The following is a 19,292-nucleotide window of genomic DNA, read 5'->3' on the forward strand; positions in this document are numbered from 1 at the left end:
GGATTCGGAGCATCCGGGTGTTTTCGGGAGTGTATGCTAATAACGGTGAAATACAAATTCGCTTGGGGTGACTGGTGATTTCTACTAAGTAACGTTTTTTTATTAATAAATAAATTGACGAATTCGATAGTTTATCAATAGTTTAGTCTCTAGAGTGAAAAAACATTGCTTTATCGACATATTGCCGATAAAGGTCAAAGGCAGAACCGGACGAACGTAGGCTTTTTTTCGGTTTTATTTCTGTTATTAAATAATATATATTTAATTTGATATATCCCTCACTTCAACCACTAGATGTCGCCAAAGTTTCACAAATGCCTGCCATGTGTGACCGTCTGTTGCTAATTATAACTTCATCTCATTATAAAATAACATCATTAATTAGTTAAAAGCTTATAAGTAAATATTAACTGAGGCCGTGTGTTTGCATTGAGTGAAGCAGAATATAGAAATGTGTTACAGCATGAAAAAAATAAATGTCATATGTTTACGGTTAGGTGTGTTGGACATTAGCCCACATTTTAGACTGACAGGTGCACCATCTACCTGTAATCAGTGCCGGGAGAGGAACAGAGGGAGGGGTACGTGTGTAAATGTGTCGGAGGGAGGGGGGGAGTTATGTAGTCTCCCATTGGGTGAACGTCCAGACAGGCGTACTAGACAGATTACTACCGCTGCCGAATACAGAAAGCAGTCTGAGGGCGCAGCAGCAGCAGCTTGGCCCTACCTGTCCTCCATTTGTGGTTTAAGGTGGAGGTAGAGGTGAAGGCGGCTGGTATTGTGGTCTTTTCGTGTGCTTTTCTTTGCTCCAATGGAGGCGGCCGTGCTGAACCCCGCGAGCATGACGGAGGTGGACTGCAACAGCAACACCCTGAACGCCGAGCTGGAGGTGAAGAAGCTGCAGGAGCTGGTGCGCAAACTGGAGCGGCAGAACGAGCAGCTGCGCACCCGAGCCGGCGCCGGCGGATACTGCCTCCCCAGCCCGCTGCCCACCCTGCTGTGCCACTCGTCCTTGGGCTCGTTCTCCGCCCCCGAGGAGCCTTTCGACTATTTCCACCCGCACAGCGGCAGGGATGGAGCGGCTGCTGCTGCGAGGGAGGAGGACGACGAGGAGGAGGAGGATGCATCCGAGCCGTCGGTTCTGGACGAGCTGGAACTTCTGGATTTGAATTCCCTGAGCTGCTCAGAGGAGTCTGATGAAACCTGGTAAGTGCACACTGCATTTCCAACCATATATTGCTCAGTCATGTAGTATGTGATTTCTAACTGAAATGTGGGATTTTAAAGCTTTGTTTTCAGCTGCTCCAGCCCTCTGCAGTGCCCCAACAAAGCCACACACACCTTGAAGTTAATCAGGCCCTACTTATGTGCTGCCACTTGCCTTTAAAGCTTCAGGGAAACACTTCTTGTGTTTTGCTGTGGAGTGGCTGCAGAGAGGACTAAATCAAATTAAGGAAGTGAAATTTTTTGCTGATTTTTGTCACAGCTTGTGAGGTGTTGTGCAAACTCATAAACAGGAAGTGACCCAGGGCTGCATTTAACTAATACAAGTGGTCATTTTTTTCACTTGTAGCGATGGATAGATAGAGATAGATGGATAGATATGAATATGACAGATCTCCATGTGTGGGTGTGCACTCAGTCCCCTTCAGGTCACACTCTCACCTGATGTCAGCCGGGGTTTTAATCTATAATTCAGCTTCTTCCATGTTGCCCACAGAGCAGCAGCATCCGGGCTGTCAGAATAATCTGATCCACTCTGTTTGAGCCTCTTCCTTGCTTCTAAAAAGGCTTGACACCACCTTCAAACTGAGTGGGAGACAGATTTCTCTGACTCAGGAGGAAACGAGTTGGTGGAGGAAACGAGTTGGTGGCGCAAAAGGAACGATGGAGTCTGGAGTGCGATCTGTCAGGGACTGTGTGCTGAGAGATTATATATGTATGTCACAGCACTGAATTATCCAGATTGAGTTGGTTATCTGTATTCAACAGCTAAGAGTTGAGTTAAAAGAATAGGCACGTGATTAAGGCTAGATATGTAGTGAGGAGGATGTTGACATGAAACAGAAGTTTTAAAAGAGGAAGATGGCATTAAGAGTAATATTTGTCTATATATTTTAATAGTCGCAAAGAGACACTACCAGGTGTAATCGATCATGATGGGTAACAAGTTAACAGGCCTGTGTATGTAAATGCCTGACCACAGCTTCTTATGACAGAAAAGGAGGAAATTCTCATGTGGGCATTGTTAAGTACTGGTTTTAGATGTCTTTCAAGCACAAACTTGGGCAAAACAGTGGCAGTAATTTGTGTTTTCTTGTTTTGCCATCTCAAATGTGAGCTTTTACCGCTTTTCTCAGAGTTACACAAACACACTCTTTGGTTTTGAACTGTTTGTTGGGCAGTAACATCATCTCTACGCCCTGAAACATTAGGATGGACTACTTGGTTTATAGGCTAAATAAGTAAAGCTCCAGTTGGCTTTCAGAATGAATGAGCATTCAAGCACCTTACTACAGAGTAAGTCTTTGTTGACCTTTGAGTTTGGCTTTCCCAGATTTGTCCCCACCACAGTCTACACACTGTCCAGCTCTTTGTAGTCTCTTAAACTGCTCCCCTGATCATGTTTGGAAAGATCTGGGATTGGCCAGAGTCTCCTATCAGAGCTCATAGAAATTGTAGAAGTCTAGTTCACTCTTGCTTCTCTTTCCAGGTTATATGTGTCATCAAAGGACCGCAGGTCGGAGACCACGAGCGACGCCCTCACACCGCTGCAGTGGTGCCGGCAGGCTCTGGACAGCCCCAAATCGGAGGTGGAGGCCGCCAGAAGGTCGCTGTCCCTCCGGCTAGAGCAAGGTGCGAGTCAACTGGTTTGTTTGTAATTTGTGTGTAGAGAAAACGACTCTGACTGCCCCCCCCCCCCCCCCCCCCCCGCCCGCCCCCGCCCCCCAGGGAGGTTGGATTGCACACACCTGGCTGTGCAGGTCAATGGTGCAAAAGAGGACACAAGCCACATGATTAAGTTGCTGCTGGGAGCACTGCTGTAGCTACTGCTGCAAGAAAGATGATCAAGTCTGATATTTCTCTGAGTAGATGAGTGAAGAGTGGGAGTTTCTTCCTCATTAACTTGGAGTTCAGCCTGTGGGTGTTTCTCAAGACGGTTTCTCTTAATAAAATGCATCTTTATCTTGGGAGCATTTCAGAGCTTGAAGTCCCCGCAGTTCTGTTGTTCAGTGCACGCTAAAACCAAAGGCTGAGGCAGCGGATTAGTTTGCAGGGTGCCGCTCGCCTCCAGGCTATTTTAAAACTGATGTACACAGCTTTTAGTGTCTTGCCAAAAACAAGAGCGCTCGCTACCTCACACGCCCCTACTGTCTCTCACAACACAAATGCTGGCCAGGAGGAAGTGTTGGTGTTAGTTCGTACAGATCTTGCACACAGCACAGCTGCTGGCTTGTTAGAAAGAAATGTGTTGAGCACAAATACACTACACTGCAAAAAGTATTCACTCATCTGCCTTCACACACATCTGAACTTAAGTGACCTCCCATTCTTAGGGTTTGATATGATGTCAGCCCTTTGCAGACACAACAGCTTCAACTGAGGTTCAGGAGCGTTTATGGGAATTTTTGAACATTCTTCCAGAAGTACAGTCGGATGAAGGCCTGGTTCACAGATTGCAATCGAATTAATCCCAAAGGTGTTCTGTCGAGTTGAGGTCAGGACTCTGTGCAGGCCAGTCAAGTTCTTCTACACCAAATTCTCTCCTCTGTGTCTTTATGGAGCTTGCTTGTACAAGCAGGCTAGCTGCTTGATTTTTATACACCTGTGACCACTAAAGTGATTGGAACACTTGAATTCAATAGTTTGTATGGATGAGTGAATACTTTTGGCAGTATAGTGTATTACTGATGAGATGAGTCCCTGGGTTCAGCAGATTAATTTGTCAACACTGGTTTTTGTTCAGTGTGGATGAATTCCTTAAAACTGTGTCAGCGTTTGAGCATGAGTTTCAAAATGACATGCAGACACATTTGAATCATTTATTTTTTCACACCAGTATGATAATACTGAGCAGGTACAAGCCCCACCCACTCGCTGTCAAAAGCTTCTGTTTGTGAGAACCATCCAACCAGAAGAAAGCTAGCTTTAAGGACATAATGAGATAAGAGGATTATTTTGATACTGTGAATCATGCAAAGCTGTACTAAGAATACAAATGCAGACATAGAAATTAATAGAAAAGCCCTCCCTTAAAAAAAAAAAAAAAAAAAACAGCCCAGCTTCTCATTTACTTGAGCAATGTGTAATAATTCATTCAGTAATGAATAAGTAAAGACTCTTTACTTTAGATACGTCAGCACATCTGTGGGCAGCTGGGGCCTCGGCATGTCAGCATAAGAAAAGTGTAATTGCACTCCATTTATTTTTATTAATTTGTTGTTTTTGTTGTTAGTATTATTTTACAATGTTAATTTTTAGTTTTTCCAGCTGAAACTGTTCTTCCTGCTCTTGTGGCCATTTTCTGAGTTTGTATTGAGCGGTGTTGTGTTACAAGAAATTTTGTGCTATTGTATTTAGAAGGTTATTAATTAGGTTCCTTTTATGTCAAAACGTCACCTGTGCGATTGCTCTGACAATATGACGCCAAACTTCGTCTGCTCCAATATCTCTTTAAAATGAAATGCATACAGAAGGTCTTTGTTTTAGTTGCCTGTTTGAAATTAGCACAAAGCTGCCAGCAAACTGCGTGGGGTGGAGGAGAAGGAAAAACGTCACACTCTGTTTTGGTGATTGTGCCGTATGAACCAGTACAGGCAGAAAATATGAGCTTGTTCATCTCTGCTTTTGTTACCTGTTGAAAATCAAGATTGACAGCTGCTTGTTTGGCTTCTCAACTTACTCAGCTTGAGCAGCTTGTTTCTTGATCTTCATGTCTTGGATCGTGTATGAGAGAAGTTGTGTTCTCAGTGGTGGTTTACTGTTTGTGGACGGAACAGTTTGCTCAGTCCAACATTGCATGCATTAAAGTCGAACTAACGGCCACACAAAAGTTGTTGATATTTGTGTAGCTATTTTCTCTGTGCCATTTATTTTGGAGGAGCCATTAGCAAGAAAAGAGCTACCACTCATTTGTTTATCTTGCTAGTAAAATAAGAAATGGGTGCAGTTATTATATTGAAACATGTAAATACAGTATTTAAGGCAGAAATAGAGTTTGGACAACGAAATTTCAACTTTATTTGTATAGCAAATACTAAACAACTATAGGTGACAAAAGTGCTTTACATTGAACACAAAAATAAGGGACAATAGAAAAATAAAGTACTCTAAGGTAAAAGTACAATAAAATAGGAATGCACTGAGATGTTTGTTCACTGAAGTCTCATCAGAAATGGTCTCAAACGATCCACTGAAGTTCCAGATATTTTTCATAGATTCAAGAAAAGAAATGTTGTTGTCTGAAGGACTGGACTGAAAATGTGTGAAAAAGCAGCTATTGTCCAAAGAAACACTTTAGAAAACCTCTAGAACTGGTGACTCTTTAGAAAATGACAACGTCTGGCTCTTTGTAAGCAATATATAAAGAAACGAAGGTTGGTGCACTAAAGTGTTTTCCAGAATTTATCATGGTGATCCCCTTTTTTACCAATATGAAGGCAGGGGCATGACATTTTTACCTAAATCCTGTTTAAAAAATGTATCTCACCCCTCAAAGTTGTTCAGATAAACCTGTGATGGTCAGACGGGAGGTGTTTGGACTGATATGCAAAGACGCAGCAGTAATGTGCTAGAGCACAAGTGTAACGTGACACTGCATTTGTTTAATCAGCTTAAGAAGCAGGAGACATTTCCTGTGAGAGGTGAAATCTCAGCAGGTCTGGAGATGAATGGAAACAGCTGGCAGCACAGTCACTAGCGCTCTTTTTAAATGATCCACTTTTTAAAGCCAGTAAGATAAGCAGTCACCTCAGTAATGCTTCCTAAGTACTCTGTGGTCACGGTGATCAGTCTGAGGTCGGCTCACCTTCATCCATGCACTGCAGGGCTCAGCAGTCCGTCGGCACTTCTTAGGCAGATCAGGCCCAGGTCAGCTGACCTGCGTGTCTGTCATAATTACAGCCGTCGCTTAGCGATACTGAGCAACCGGAAAAGATCTGAGCAAGTAAAACAGGAAGTTGGTGTAAATATACCAGCAGGTTAAAGCAAGGAGCAGACCAGTGGATCGATGGCAGTGGTGAGGCCGCCGCTTGGCTTAGTGTTGTCATGGTTACCTCATGGGTCTGTAAAAATGGATTTCGTGTTTGGAGTTTATCGACAGGTGACCTGGAAAAAGCAGATCAGGATCATCAGTCCTGATGTCCGTGTGCTTATCAGAGTCCTCATCAAATCGATGGGTCTCTTTGTAGTTTTTTGTGTGTGTGTGTGTGTGTGTGTGTGTGTGTGTGTGTGTGTGTGTGTAAGATGGGGCTGCTTGTGAAGTGTGAGTGGAGGCGACAGCTCCCACGGCCTCAGCTGAACAGGCAGCTTAACGCCCGCAGCCTTTAATGAGGCGAGATGGAGCTCCACTCACCTGCGTGGGCGCGCTCGTCTGCATACGATCCCGCTCAGCCTCCACATACTTAGGAATCAAGTAATTATGTGCAGTGTTAAAGTCAAAGAAATACTTCACTTACACTGCAATTTTGCTTCCATCAAGGGCCGGCTGTTGGTGTAGAAAGGCTAATCTTCACACTGTAACCGCAAAGCTTGCAGAAAGAGCAACATTGAATTTAATCTTGTTAGATGCGCAGAGTGGAGATTCACCAACGCAATCCAAAAATTCACTGTGACAGTAATGTTTTTGATTAAATCAATTAATAAAGAAAGGAGGCAAGATTTAAAGCCTGCATGTATGCCTGTTCTTTGTGCAAAAGCATCCCCCGCCTCCTTATGCAGTTTCAGCAAGTCTCTAATGGTATCATGCCATCATTAAGTCAAAGTTTAGGTTTGCCAAGGCAAATAATTGGTGCTCATGTTTGGTGCTATTGAAAAGTGCCTTGAATCTGTTTTCTTTCTAGTGACCAGCCAGGATCAACACATGGTTGCAAAAGAGGGCCCAGCTGTCTGGTTGCTAAGCACTTTTCCTGCTGAATTTATGGTGCCAGTCTCTAGGTGGCCATGTTTGATATGACTATAACGCACAATCAAGTAAGCTACGACTTCACATTCAAAGTCTGACATATCCTGATGCTACAGTCACACAAAGGAAACCGGTCGTGGGAGACAAAGTTGTTGCTACTGTGCTACTGCACTGAACTTGTGATCGTGTTGCCTTTTGAAATGGTCATTTTGAAGACGGGGACCATGTCTGAAACCACTCGTAGTCAGCTGCCGTCTTCAAAGCAACATTGGCGTGTCAAGACGGCCATAAAACAAATGGTAAATGGTAAATGGCCTGTATTTATATAGTGCTTTTCTAGTCCCTAAGGACCCCAAAGCGCTTTACATATCCAGTCATCCACCCATTCACACACACATTCACACACTGGTGATGGTAAGCTACATTGTAGCCACAGCCACCCTGGGGCGCACTGACAGAAACACAACAACAAGAGGTCGATAAGGGTTGGGAACTGCATGACAACTTGACCTCATTGTTGCTATACAGTGATTAATTGCACTAAACTGGCAAAAATTACAAATCTGAATGCATGGAAATTCACATTCACGACTTGAATTCAGAGACCAGCCCAACTCACAAATCTGAAACAGGAAGTCCTCCACAAATAGTGACGTAGTTGCTGCAGGATGACAATTTAACTGTAAAATGACATGGTGCTCGGCAGCGTGGCTTTGATACAGGAATACAACCGGTCGGAAACCAGATGTCACTTTGAACTTTGGGTTATTCTGAGCATCTAACAGAACAAATTGTGGTTTAATCAAGATCAAATAGCCCCTCCCTCTGTTAGATTTTCTTCATTTTCCTCATCTTTATGATGACATCAGTAGGAAACATCATGAATTGGTCATCTCAGGCACAGAAGCCACCTGCTTTTAATCTTGTGCGAGGAACCTCTTGTCTTGTTTCAGAGAGGATGATCTAAAGGCCTAGAATCAGATAAAATGAGGATTATTTTGAACTGTGACTCATGCAAAGCTACTCTGTTCAAGTCTTGGTGTAGCAGCCAGAACTCGATACTTGTGAATTTCATTACAGCATATCTTTTCGGCCACACTTGGTTTGTAGCAAGTTACTTCCTGAGAGCCATGTTGCCAGTTAGACACATTTCTACGGTAACTCAGGCTTGTTTTAGATGGGCTGAGTGCGAGTGCTGACAAACAAATCTTAAGGAATATTGCAGCTGCTGTGATCACTGTGCTGGAGTGTCACCTCTGCATTGCTGATCACATGCTAACCTTCCATGTGCTTTAAACTAGCCTCCGTTGCAGTCTCAGTATTTGGGTCACAGAGTTCGACTCCCTGACTCGGCTGCATCCTCTGAAGTTGCCTCGGCTGTGCACCTTGTTGCATCAGAAGCAGTTAAACCTCCACTCGACACACTAACCATCCTCTGCAGAGGAATCCTCCCACCAACTTGGCCCACTAGCTCTCTCTCCCCCACCCGAGGTTTGCCGTGATGAAATGAAGAGCTGTTGCCATAGCAACGGTGTACATGAAAGGTTCGTAGCTAAATGCTTTTATATTCACATTGACAGGTAAAGGAGAGAAAGATTTCCCTCGCATCTCTGTGCGGACACCAGCCTTACTCGCACACCTTTTAAATAATACAAGCAGTATTTTCTTTTATTCACCTCTGATTCCAAAAGAGTGTGTGTGTGTGTGTGTGTGTGTGTGTGTGTGTGTGTGTGTGTGTGTGTGTGTGTGTGTGTGTGTGTGTGTGTGTGTGTGTGTGTGTGTGTGTGTGTGTGTCTCAAAGCTGTCATGTTTCTTCTTTCTATGAATAGTATTTGTGTGAGAGGCGCACAGCACCAGGTACAGCTGCATTGTGTGAGCGTCTCTGTTGTGTTGAATCCTGCTTTGTCCTCGGCGCTGAGCTGCTGAATAGAGCAGTCGGTGACAGACACCGCTGGTGAGGTAGCGGCTGCACGGCGCTGCCCTCGTGCACAAAGACGTCTGTGATGTCTGGCTTTGTGTGGTTATTGTCTTTTTATCTCTGATTTTGAGCTGTAAAGAACAAAAGAGTCGAACTGATGGTGATTTTTTTTTTCCCTTTTTTTTAAGTCCCATAGAATATTCACTGATGGCATTTAAAGAGACATTACACCCAAAAATGTTAACATGTTTCATTTTGGATGCTTGCTGGTGTGAAGTACCAATTCATTGTGAGGAAATGAGGACTACGGCTCATTTACACTCTAGTTTGTCCTTTATTCCCACTCCTGCACTCATTGATGTAGCGCTATCGAGGCACAGGTGGTGTAAAAGGACATTAATCGAGTTGGCAACAAGTCGTTACTGTAAGTGAAATAAAAGCTTCTCAGTGATGTCCTTCTAGTTTCTACGTCTACCCGACTCTGAGCTTAAAATGTTACAGTCAGTCGTTTTTAACAGAAAAACAATAATATTATGCTCATAAATATATATTTATAAGTGCATAATTATGTATTCCGACAAACTGTGTTCTCAAACTTAGAATTAATCTGTTAAAAATACGTAGGTGCAGGTTTGTCATATTGGCCCGCCACCTTGAACACACTGTTCAGTCTTGTTTTATGTATGTAGCTAGAGACCGGCCACATACGAGAAGAGAAGTCATAGACAAATTTTAATTCATTTCTGCAGCTTCAGAGTTAAGATATGATAAAGTACTGTCATCTGAGAAGAGTTCCTTATTTGCAAAAGCAGTGAAAAAGTGTCTCAAAGAGTCACCAGCTAATGATAAGGTCAAGTGACCTGAAAACTTTTTATCTGACCAAGAGTCTGACTTCATTCTCACATCATAGTCTGACAGATGTGTGGTAAGTCTAACAATGCTAGAGCTACCCTCAAGGTTTCGCTAACGGAGGTTAACGCCGGCTAAAAGAGGCTTACGGCAGCTAACACTGGCAAAAATGATTAAATCAGCACTTATTGGCAGAAAAGTTCAGATATCTGTTCCAAATAACGGATGTGTATATCCCTATATTAATGAAATATGATCTGTTCAAAATAAAAATGTTTTTGTATGTTAGGAAATCTTTTTCATTTTATACAAGATTGATGTAAAATTTGCACTGCAAATAAAAGCAAATGTGTTTATCTGAAATTAGTCAAAGAGATTCTCCAAAAGATTTTTACTAAAATATTATTGGGCAGTTGGAGCTGTATGATGGAACTTCACTTTTATATAGAGACAGAACCAAAATATGAACTATCGACGGAAGTGAGTGAAATCAAATGTTAATGTGTATTAATTCTAACAAGCTGCTGCATATTCTCAGTATTGGCCTTTGCTACATGGTCCTGAACAGTCTAGCAACATGTTTGATCTTCCCATCATTCATGTAATATGGGAATGTTTTTATTTAAATAAATGAGTGTGTCAGCTCAGTAACTTCCACTGATCAGTGGTGTCAGACTAATTTTACATTGTGGGCACCATCCAGCCCAATTTGATTTTATGTGCGCTGGACCAATGAAGTTACAGCATTGCCTCATCGATAAACATGTCTACCTGCCAGTTGTTTCCCTCATAGCATGAAAACTCTTTCCCTTCTTCCATATTTAACACCCTTTGTCCAATAAATTCCAGCCTTGCCTCTCTAACTTTGTCTCCAAAGTTGGGTGTTGGAATACTAATGGTAAAGAACGCCTACATTTCTACCTACTTTGGTGTGGTATGCCATTCCTTGGGTGAAGTCTTTTGACATATTGTACTTTTGACAAGTACAATATTTTGTGCAAGTATCCTTCTACTTTCCAAGTGTCACATTTTCTAAAGCTGTCCACTGGGTCAGTTTGGTGGCCCAGTTCTGTCCCCTGGACCAGATGTTTGACTTGACACCCCTGCACTGAAAGCATGAATGGTGCATGTACTAAAAACTACTTCATCCTTTGGGATAATGCACACTTAATGTGAAACCATAGTTTATATAAAAGTATAATAAATAAAAATATAATTTTTTTTCTTTTTGGGGTGGGGGGGGGGGGGGTAGTTTTTGTTAGATGGGTCGATGTACTCACATGGAGGTGGCTTGTTTATCAAGAGGTAGTCACTCCTTAAGTCATTATTACCAGAGTATCCACTACTAAATACTCTGCTTTTTATCATTAATTTCTCTATATTGGACTAACATTTATAAAGTAAACCTGATCTTGTATTAAATTAGACTTGAAACCAATGTTTAAGACTATAAATGTAAATTTACTAAGTAAATAAAGTGAGCAGTTGGGCCACTTTCCCCTTAGACTTCTAGATAAGCACACTTGCTCTGTTGTGCACTCCTGAATATTCACAAATTCCAATAATTATGCTGAAAAGAGCAGAAATCTTATAAACACACTGTCCTGTGTGTGTGTGTGTGTGTGGGTGTGTGGGTGTGTGTGGGTGGGACTTTCTTTTGTTTCTTTATCCGCCCACAGCTTTTAGTTGGTGTGTCATGTCTGACAGGGAAACGTAACAGTTTGTATTAAACATATGCTAACTCTGTGCTTGTTTTCTCCCTCCTTCAGTCTCCAGGTGGCGTAGCTCCCTATCCAGCCCCTCTCCTTCCTCCTCTCCCGGTCCTCCTCTGAGTCGAGTTGCTGGAGTGTCTCCTATCAGTGCTTCCCCTCCAACCAAGCCCTGCTCCACTCCTCAGCCGTCTGAAAGACACGGTACCAATGTTTTATCTTTTTTCAAAGCATCATAATCAGCTGGCCTGGGACTTAAATTTCCTCGAGTACTGTCCAGAATTGAACATCAGTGCAACTTTCACTCATGAATCAGCTGTCTGTCACATCTTTTTCTCCCAAAACTGGCTTCCCCTCCCTCTGTGCCTCAGTTCCTTCCCTCTCCTCCCCGCTCCACCCTCTCCTCCATCGGACTCTCAGTCCCATCGGGAAGGAGCTCTCCCCCGTAGCTGAGAGGACTCCCACCTTCCTCCCTCACCCGCTCACCCGAAGTAAGCCTTCCTTTGCTGCTCTTCTTAAAAGAACATGTTGATTCCTTACAAACATTAAAAATTTAATACGTATTGTAACCAGAATACGAATGTGCCGGGGGAGGAAAAAACTGGGTCATGCTCGAGCTTTTTATACATTATTCCAAACATTCCCTCCTGTAGGAAGTTGAAATTGAAGAATATATTTTCATCGCAGCCTTTTTTTTTTTTCCTCTGCCCTGCTTGTTGCTCGTTATAAGACTACATTTCACTGCTGCACGTGAATCCTGTTTGAAGGCAAAGTGGATTCAAGTGCATTATTAGCAATGGAAAAAACGACGTTCCAGACACAGGAGAGGGCGAAGCTGCAGGGAATAAAACTGCTCAGCCCTGAAGGGAGCGAGCTCACATCCTGAGCAATGTAGCTCAGAAATAACTGCTGGGGGGTCTAAGTAGTGGTGGTGGGTGTTTGCCCAAAGCTTATTTCCATGACACTGGCTTTAATGAGCCTTTTTCTCGTGCTCTCCTAAACGGGAACCTCCCTGCCCTCCTCTGTGCCACCAATGTGTTCGGGGCTGTCAAATGGGCTCTGTGCTGGGCTCAGTCAACCCAGGGTTTGTTCATTTATCTATAAGCACGCTTTCAAGAAAGAGGCACGATTGGCAGCGTCTTACCGATGAAAGCTTGGATAAAGCTACAATACTGGAAAAATATGAAAAGGTTAAACACACTATGGCAGCTGAAGCACTAAATGTGATAGTTAGATGCTTTATTGGTCCCACAAGGGAAATTATTAATATTACAGCAGCAGGATAAGGAATAAAAATAGTCAACAACAAATAATCAAGGTGGATAAAGTGCCACAGTTGCGTAGTGAGAACCTTATATTGTGAGACTGCAGCAGTTTTACATAAACAGTGAAAACAAGGGAAATGAAAAGACTGATGTGTAAGAGAGTAGCACAGATTGTATTAATACATAATATGTACACTATAAATCTAAAACGGCTCCAAGAATGTGTGAAGGCTTTTACACACTGAAAGCATTTAGAAAAACGATGCGAAATTCCCAATTTTTCATATGCAAGTGTCTCATAACGTTTAAATGCACCAAAAGCTCTGCATTGCATGAGTCATGGTGAAGTGAGATTGAGCTGGTCCTGATGTTTCTAAACAAGAAAAGGAAGAAACTGAGATTGTGGGTTCATCCGGTTCTCATGAGCAGGCGACAGCAGGGACGCTTTAATGGTTTGATCCGGGAGCTGAAGTTGTATCACAGCTGCTTTAGTACTTATTTCAGGATGTCAGTGAGGCATTTTGAACTGTTGTTGGGAGAGTTGGGTCTAGATGTTGGGGAAACGATTTGAGAGAGCCGATTAACCCCGGAGCAACGTCTGCTGTTTCCATCTCATTGTGTAGTTGGTACCGGTGCACGTTTTGGAGCTACGACCACAAATGCAATGATCCGATTGATCATATCTGTTTATTCGCATGTGAAAAGTCTCAAAAATCGAGATTGATTCAAAAAATGAATGCCAAAAAATTCCTCCTACGAAATTTTGTGATCGGTGTGAACGACTGTTTAAGAGTAGATGAGTCTGAAAAATAATTTTAAAGGCCTTAGAACAGAAATGTGTCTTATTCTCAACAGGTGTGTTCTCCTCATTGTACAGTTTCATGGAGAAATTCCACCATCAGCTGTAAGTTTTGGTATTGCTAAGAGGAAGCTTTTAGAAACCACAGCAGAACCACATAAAGTTGCAGATCGGGGAACTGATTGCTGACTTGTAACCGCGGAGCTCCAAACCTCCTCTGGCATTAACATCAGCACTAAAGCTGTGTGACAGGAGCTTCATGGCCTCATTTCTATGACCAAACAGCTCCTGTAGGTGGTGCAGCCCGTTTGGTATGTACTCTACCCACTGAAGGAACAACCACTTAGCCCTGGCCTTTTATTAAAAGCACCTCTGATCTAAACTGCACAGCAACAATATTCTAAAACTTCACTGCGATAGTTTTAATGAGGCTTTATTTATAGAGTGCTTCCCTGAAGGCATGTTACAAATTACTTCACACAAGAAAATATGACAAACTCATCGACCTGAAGGAGGGAAAAAAAACCTATTATGGGATTTGTTTTACCTGAAGAAGCTGACCGTTGACCTACCTGAGCTTGTGCCCAAAGTGGAAGTGAAGGAAATGTCATTTGTGCTGATCTCAAAAGTCTCACTTGTCTATCCAGAGAAACCTGTGTCACTCAGCACAACCCACAGACATTTTTAATGTTCCTTTCTTGATTGGTAGGAGTTAATTTCAAAGATTCAGAGACGGCCCGCGTTAAAGAAGCTCGTAAAGGTGCAGAAATCCTGGCCTGTGTGAGTCAAATAAGACTAAAGTAATTAGAATAATGGCACTGATGGAAGGGATTACTTTATAGAGCAGTCGCAGGGAGCAGATATCAGGCAGATCGTTAACTGTGAAGAGGTTTTTGTAACCTCGGGCTTAATATTTCTGCCTCACTGCTGCCTAATGGGCTCTAATTCTGTGAGCCGAGCATCGCCCTCCATTAGTCCGGACCCCTCATCTTTATGTGGAGGACGCTCTGAAGAGTGAAGGGTACTTCTCTCATCGGAGCAGTCCTGCCTCATTTGTTTAACTGTGCAGCATGAAGTGAGACATCGGAGAGGAAAGTCTGACTTCTTGGGTCTTGTTTTTACTTGAAGGTCGCAGCCTGCGGCGCTCCACCCTCAGCCCGCAGTCGTCCATGGACAGCGACCTGGGAGCATCTGAGGCAGAGGATGACTCCATTGCTCTGGGATACAAGCTGCAGGACCTCACTGATGTCCAGGTTATGGCCCGGCTGCAGGAGGAGAGTAAGTAGCAGGACCTCCGTCTGTACCCTGACTGCACTTCCTGATTTTTGATTTGAGTTGTAGACTGTTGGTTAGTTGTTTGCTCCACCTGCCAGAGTGCTTAAAATGCACTATAAATCTGAATCTTTATACAGAAAGAGATGTTTCTGAAATGATTTCAGGACAGTAGAAATCATTCTGGCTGTTTGGTCACTTTTTTATGGTTATCTGTGTCATTTGAGCCAACTCACTTCTCCTGCTGTCCGTCTGTCTATCCCTACTGTCCCCCCCGTCCTAATAATTTAACATATGGCACCAGATCTCAGAGCCCATCGCTACTTCAGCTTCATTAACCCCAGGAGGTGATGACTGTGTGTGTGCGTGTGCGTGTGTGGTGGGTGTTTTGCACGCTGGTCCTCATATCTCGCTCCCCCAGGTCTAAGGCAGGACCTCGCCAGCACCTCATCCGTCCTGGCCAACCGCCGCAGCCAGAGCTTGACCTTCCAGCTCAGCCAGCTCAGCGCCGGTCCCGACCTGGAGGAGGAAGACGAGGAGGACGACGAAGACTACGGTCTCCTGCCGCCACCACAGCCACGCCTCACCCGCCTGCCCCACTCCCACACTTTCTCCAGCATCCGAGACTGGCGAAGAAGCACCAGTTCCCTGTGCACCCCTCCTTCCACCCCCTCCACCCCCCCGTACCCTTCCGCTGGGTTCGCCGTTCAACCTGCGCTCCAAGCCCAGTCTCAGGGTCTTGGGCTGGGGCTGGGAGTGGGCAGCACCTGCGCAGCCGAGCAACAGTGCTTCAGACCAGGTTCAGGTGAGGAAAGGGGGAAACTCGATCTAAATAAAGAAACAAGGCTGTTGTGCGGAATTATCAAGGAACAGATTCCCTTTCAGCTCATTCTTCTGGTCTTCTGCTTCCTGAGAGACCAGAAGAACAGCTGGTGTTAGTGAAACTTTCATGAAAGTGGATCTAACACTTTTGATCTCAGACACTTAAACTCTAATACGTTGTGAGAATGTAATCAAATTGTAAGTGACTTTTAAGGACACTCGAGCCTAACATTAGCTTATAACAATATCAAAAATGAATGTCTATGAGAATATACATGTACAAATCTCTCACACACACACACACACACACACACACACACACACACGCTACTCCAAATTTATGAGTATATCACCTCTTTTTCTTTTCTTTTCTTTTTTGTCTATTAAATAAGCTGAAAGCCTGACTGTACCTTTAATCTCAGAGTGTAGTCCTTTAATGAGGATGAACCAAAGCCTGATTTTAAGAATCTGCCACTAGAAGGTATTTCCATCCATCAGCAGACATGGATTAAAACTACTGATGATCTTTTGATAGAATCAGCACCTATTAATGCTTTGAAGAGTACTAATATAAATTATCTCTGTGTTTATGTTTTGTGCGTGTGATATTTGTGTGTATTGCTGTGTACGTGTATGACGTTGGACATGTTGTTTTGGGGGGAAAACTTCATCATGGCCTCCAGCCGAATATGAGAGTAAGTCAATAACATGGTTCAGTATATCTAACCTCATACATCATCTCTGAACATTAATTTGAGTATTTTTTTCTTCTAATTGTGAACCTCGCCCCTTTAACACTGTGACGGTGTCTCGGTCCTGACCTCGCTGACGCTCTACCTGCTTCATAAACTCTTTCTAATCCTCTTGTACAACTGCTCTTAAAGCTCTCGGGCTGGCATGTGTTTCCATTTTGAGGCGGAGACTCCGAGAGTTTGATGGGATTACAAGTTAGGAGTGTATATCTGACTGTGGGGGGCTGGAAACTGTTAGCAGTATAAAGAAGATCAGAGGCTGCTTTGAGGCATCTTTAAAAATAGTTCAGCATCTGAAGGTTTCTATTTGTCTCTGTGTTTTTGTTTGGAAGCTTCTCTGTTTGCAGACTCTGCAGATAACTTTATTAATCTGGCCTGGCGCAGCTCTGGACGCCTTAAATCTGTTGGCTGTTTTTGTCTGTGTTAGATAAGCTGCGGAGAAGCATGCCTAACCTTGTCAGAGCTCCCAGCATGCCCAGTGTGCCCATACCAGCCAATCCCAGTGCTTCCCCTTCTTTGCTTCGTAACAGCCAGAGCTTTGATTCGTCCAGCGGACTGGCTCGACTGCAGTCCTCCAGTAAGACGCTGCTTGTCTTCTCTAATTAAAGGGACAGCTCACCCAAAAATTCATTCGCCTTGAAGGCGCCGCCAGCCAAGTAAGTTTACTAACTTCAGTTTGTCTCCTCTCGTCTTCAGTCCCCTCTCCAGGCCAACTCCAAAACAGAGTCCAGAGTGTCGGGAACTTCACCTCATTGTCACGGCCACCTCTGAAGGCCACTGCCTACGTCAGTCCCACTATCAAGGGCTCCGCCTCCATGCCCACCTCCATCAGTCTCCAGTCTCTTAATCTGAACAGCAGTGGGGGGGGTGGGGCCAACAGCGGGATCCCTTTGCTTAGTAAACCTGCAGGGACACCCACCACCTCAAACACTGGACGCAGCAGCCTGCCCCGCCCTGCCTCCTTTGTTGGTACCACAAGCTCCACCCCCCGCAGCAAGGTGGCCCAACCAGCACGAAGGTAAACTTTAAAAAGAAGGTGTGTGTGTGTGTGTGTGTGTGTGTGTTTGCTTGCGCAATCTGAAGTAACACAAACCTACCTCATTGGACTATAGTCAGTAAATGTGTAAAATAATGGATTACTTTTTAAAAATAAAGAGTACTGTGTAATTTGTTCATTTGAAGCAACAACTCTCATCAAACACTGATGTTGCTGCACTCTCCCTGGAGCACATGGTATTAGATTCATTTGGACTCACACTAAAAGTTTGAAATGAGGCAAAGCACCGAGTGTTACTCGTCATCCACACCGCACTGGTGGGTTTCCTGAGACATGTGGCTCCAGCGAATGTCTGTTAGATTTACCTGTTGTGGAACATCATGTCTTTGTCTGTCCTCTGACTTTAGTCGTCCTCCTGTTCCCTCAGTTTACTGACTCCTCCAAAGAGCTTGTCCACCTTCAGTGCCCTCCGCGACAGCACCTGGCGAGACGGCTGCTACTGATGGACGTGACGTTTGCGGCGGCGCAGTAGTGGCAGCAACACCCCGCTGGTTGGGGCGACTCGCTGCACTTCAGCATCAAGGGTTTTTTTGTTTTTTTGTTTTTTGCCCGTGGAGATGCTGAAAGGTTTCTGACCCAAAAAAAGTGACTGTTGATGACCTTAAATCTGAGATCCTGCATAGAAAGGTCGGCCGAGGGTCTTTGTGAACCGATCTCTCAGAGTCTATGCAGAATTTCTTCGGGGAAGTCGGGTTTTCTTAATCTGCGTTTGCACGTCAGCCCTTGAATTCACTGACTGCTTCACAATCGACGAGTGTGGTCTGTGCCAAGGGGGCGCTGTTCCCTGCTGCTCTTGTGCAATAAACCGCTGGCTGATGGGTACCAGTAATACTAACCCGCTGAAGAGGGCTGCCAGTTTGTTTGGGTTTTTTTAATGAGCCTCGTGATGCTGTGTGTGTTTGTTTATATCACATTTATTTTGAATAAATAAATAATTTTGACTAATCAGGAGATTTTTCCCTGTGGCAACGAGCGCCCACAATGCTGCTAAAGTTTAATCAGTCCCTGTGCATTTGGGTACAATTACTCCAGTTTTTACAATAAACGTAATAAATGACGTATTCGTGTACAAATCTAACTATTAAGTGTGCATACATATATATTAATTGATCCGATATTTGATTTTAAACGTGACGCTTGACCAAAATATCTGAATGTTTACACAAGTTTTGTGCATATTAACACTTTAAAACTGTCTGACCGATAAGAGGAAACGGTTCTTGTTGCACTTTTGTATAAAATCTCTCAACTTTGTTTCTTTTTTGTTCTGTTTACTAACACTTGCACTTCTTTTTTTAATATATCTGTATTTGATTTTATGGATTTAAAGTGAGTAAACGGCTGTTAGTAAAACGTTCTGGGGATGTTTCACAGTTAACACGCAGCCTAATGTAGCACCGTCTGTTTGTAATATTTGACCACGGCACATTTCACAAAACCCTGACACTTTTGTTACTGTGATAGACCGAATGAGTGAGCATTTTAATAAAATATTCTAAATTAAAGCTGTTTTTATGTTTGCATGAGTGAAACACTGTAACAAAGTGGAGCAGACTTCTTCAGCATCACTTAAATTGTGGAAATGGTCAACGCTGCCACCTAGTGGTATAATATTTTAATGGCCCCGGCGGGGGTTTGACTCCACTGAACGGCTATATTGAGGTACCCCTGAGTAAGGTACCGTCCCTACACACTGCTCCCCGGGCGCTGCATTGGTGGCTGCCCA

General features: G+C 43.7%; 1 protein-coding gene across 4 annotated transcripts; it reads left to right on the plus strand.

The window, feature by feature from the left end:
- Positions 1-645: 645 nt before the first annotated feature.
- LOC147301895 (SLAIN motif-containing protein 1-like) lies at positions 646-19,071 on the plus strand. Of its 4 annotated transcripts, XM_086282035.1 has the most exons (10): positions 646-1,206; positions 2,714-2,856; positions 11,660-11,803; positions 11,971-12,090; positions 14,792-14,941; positions 15,357-15,740; positions 16,441-16,452; positions 16,937-17,086; positions 17,206-17,527; positions 17,934-19,071. In XM_086282035.1, the coding sequence occupies exons 1-10, from the start codon at positions 812-814 to the stop codon at positions 18,007-18,009; spliced, it is 1,896 nt and encodes a 631-aa protein (XP_086138161.1). In that variant the 5' UTR covers positions 646-811; the 3' UTR covers positions 18,010-19,071. The 4 variants fall into 4 exon arrangements, with proteins under 4 accessions (XP_086138161.1, XP_086138162.1, XP_086138164.1 ...); XM_086282036.1 differs by lacking the exon at positions 16,441-16,452 and having other exon boundaries at positions 647-1,206; XM_086282038.1 differs by lacking the exon at positions 11,971-12,090 and having other exon boundaries at positions 647-1,206.
- Positions 19,072-19,292: the final 221 nt, after the last annotated feature.

The sequence above is a fragment of the Aulonocara sp. 'chitande type north' Nkhata Bay genome, linkage group LG23 (genome assembly GCF_057382095.1).
Source record: "Aulonocara sp. 'chitande type north' Nkhata Bay isolate Kocher_YH1m ecotype deep benthic linkage group LG23, A_spYH_male_GT1.1, whole genome shotgun sequence".
NCBI classification, from domain to species: domain Eukaryota; kingdom Metazoa; phylum Chordata; class Actinopteri; order Cichliformes; family Cichlidae; genus Aulonocara; species Aulonocara sp. 'chitande type north' Nkhata Bay.

Excerpts from the sequence above, each read along its gene's own strand:
- LOC147301895 (XM_086282035.1), top strand. The coding sequence starts at position 812 with ATGGAGGCGGCCGTGCTGAACCCCGCGAGCATGACGGAGGTGGACTGC. Across the intron at positions 2,857-11,659 it reads GTCCCTCCGGCTAGAGCAAG|TCTCCAGGTGGCGTAGCTCC; the intron begins GTGCGAGTCAAC and ends TCCCTCCTTCAG. Across the intron at positions 11,804-11,970 it reads TCAGCCGTCTGAAAGACACG|TTCCTTCCCTCTCCTCCCCG; the intron begins GTACCAATGTTT and ends TCTGTGCCTCAG.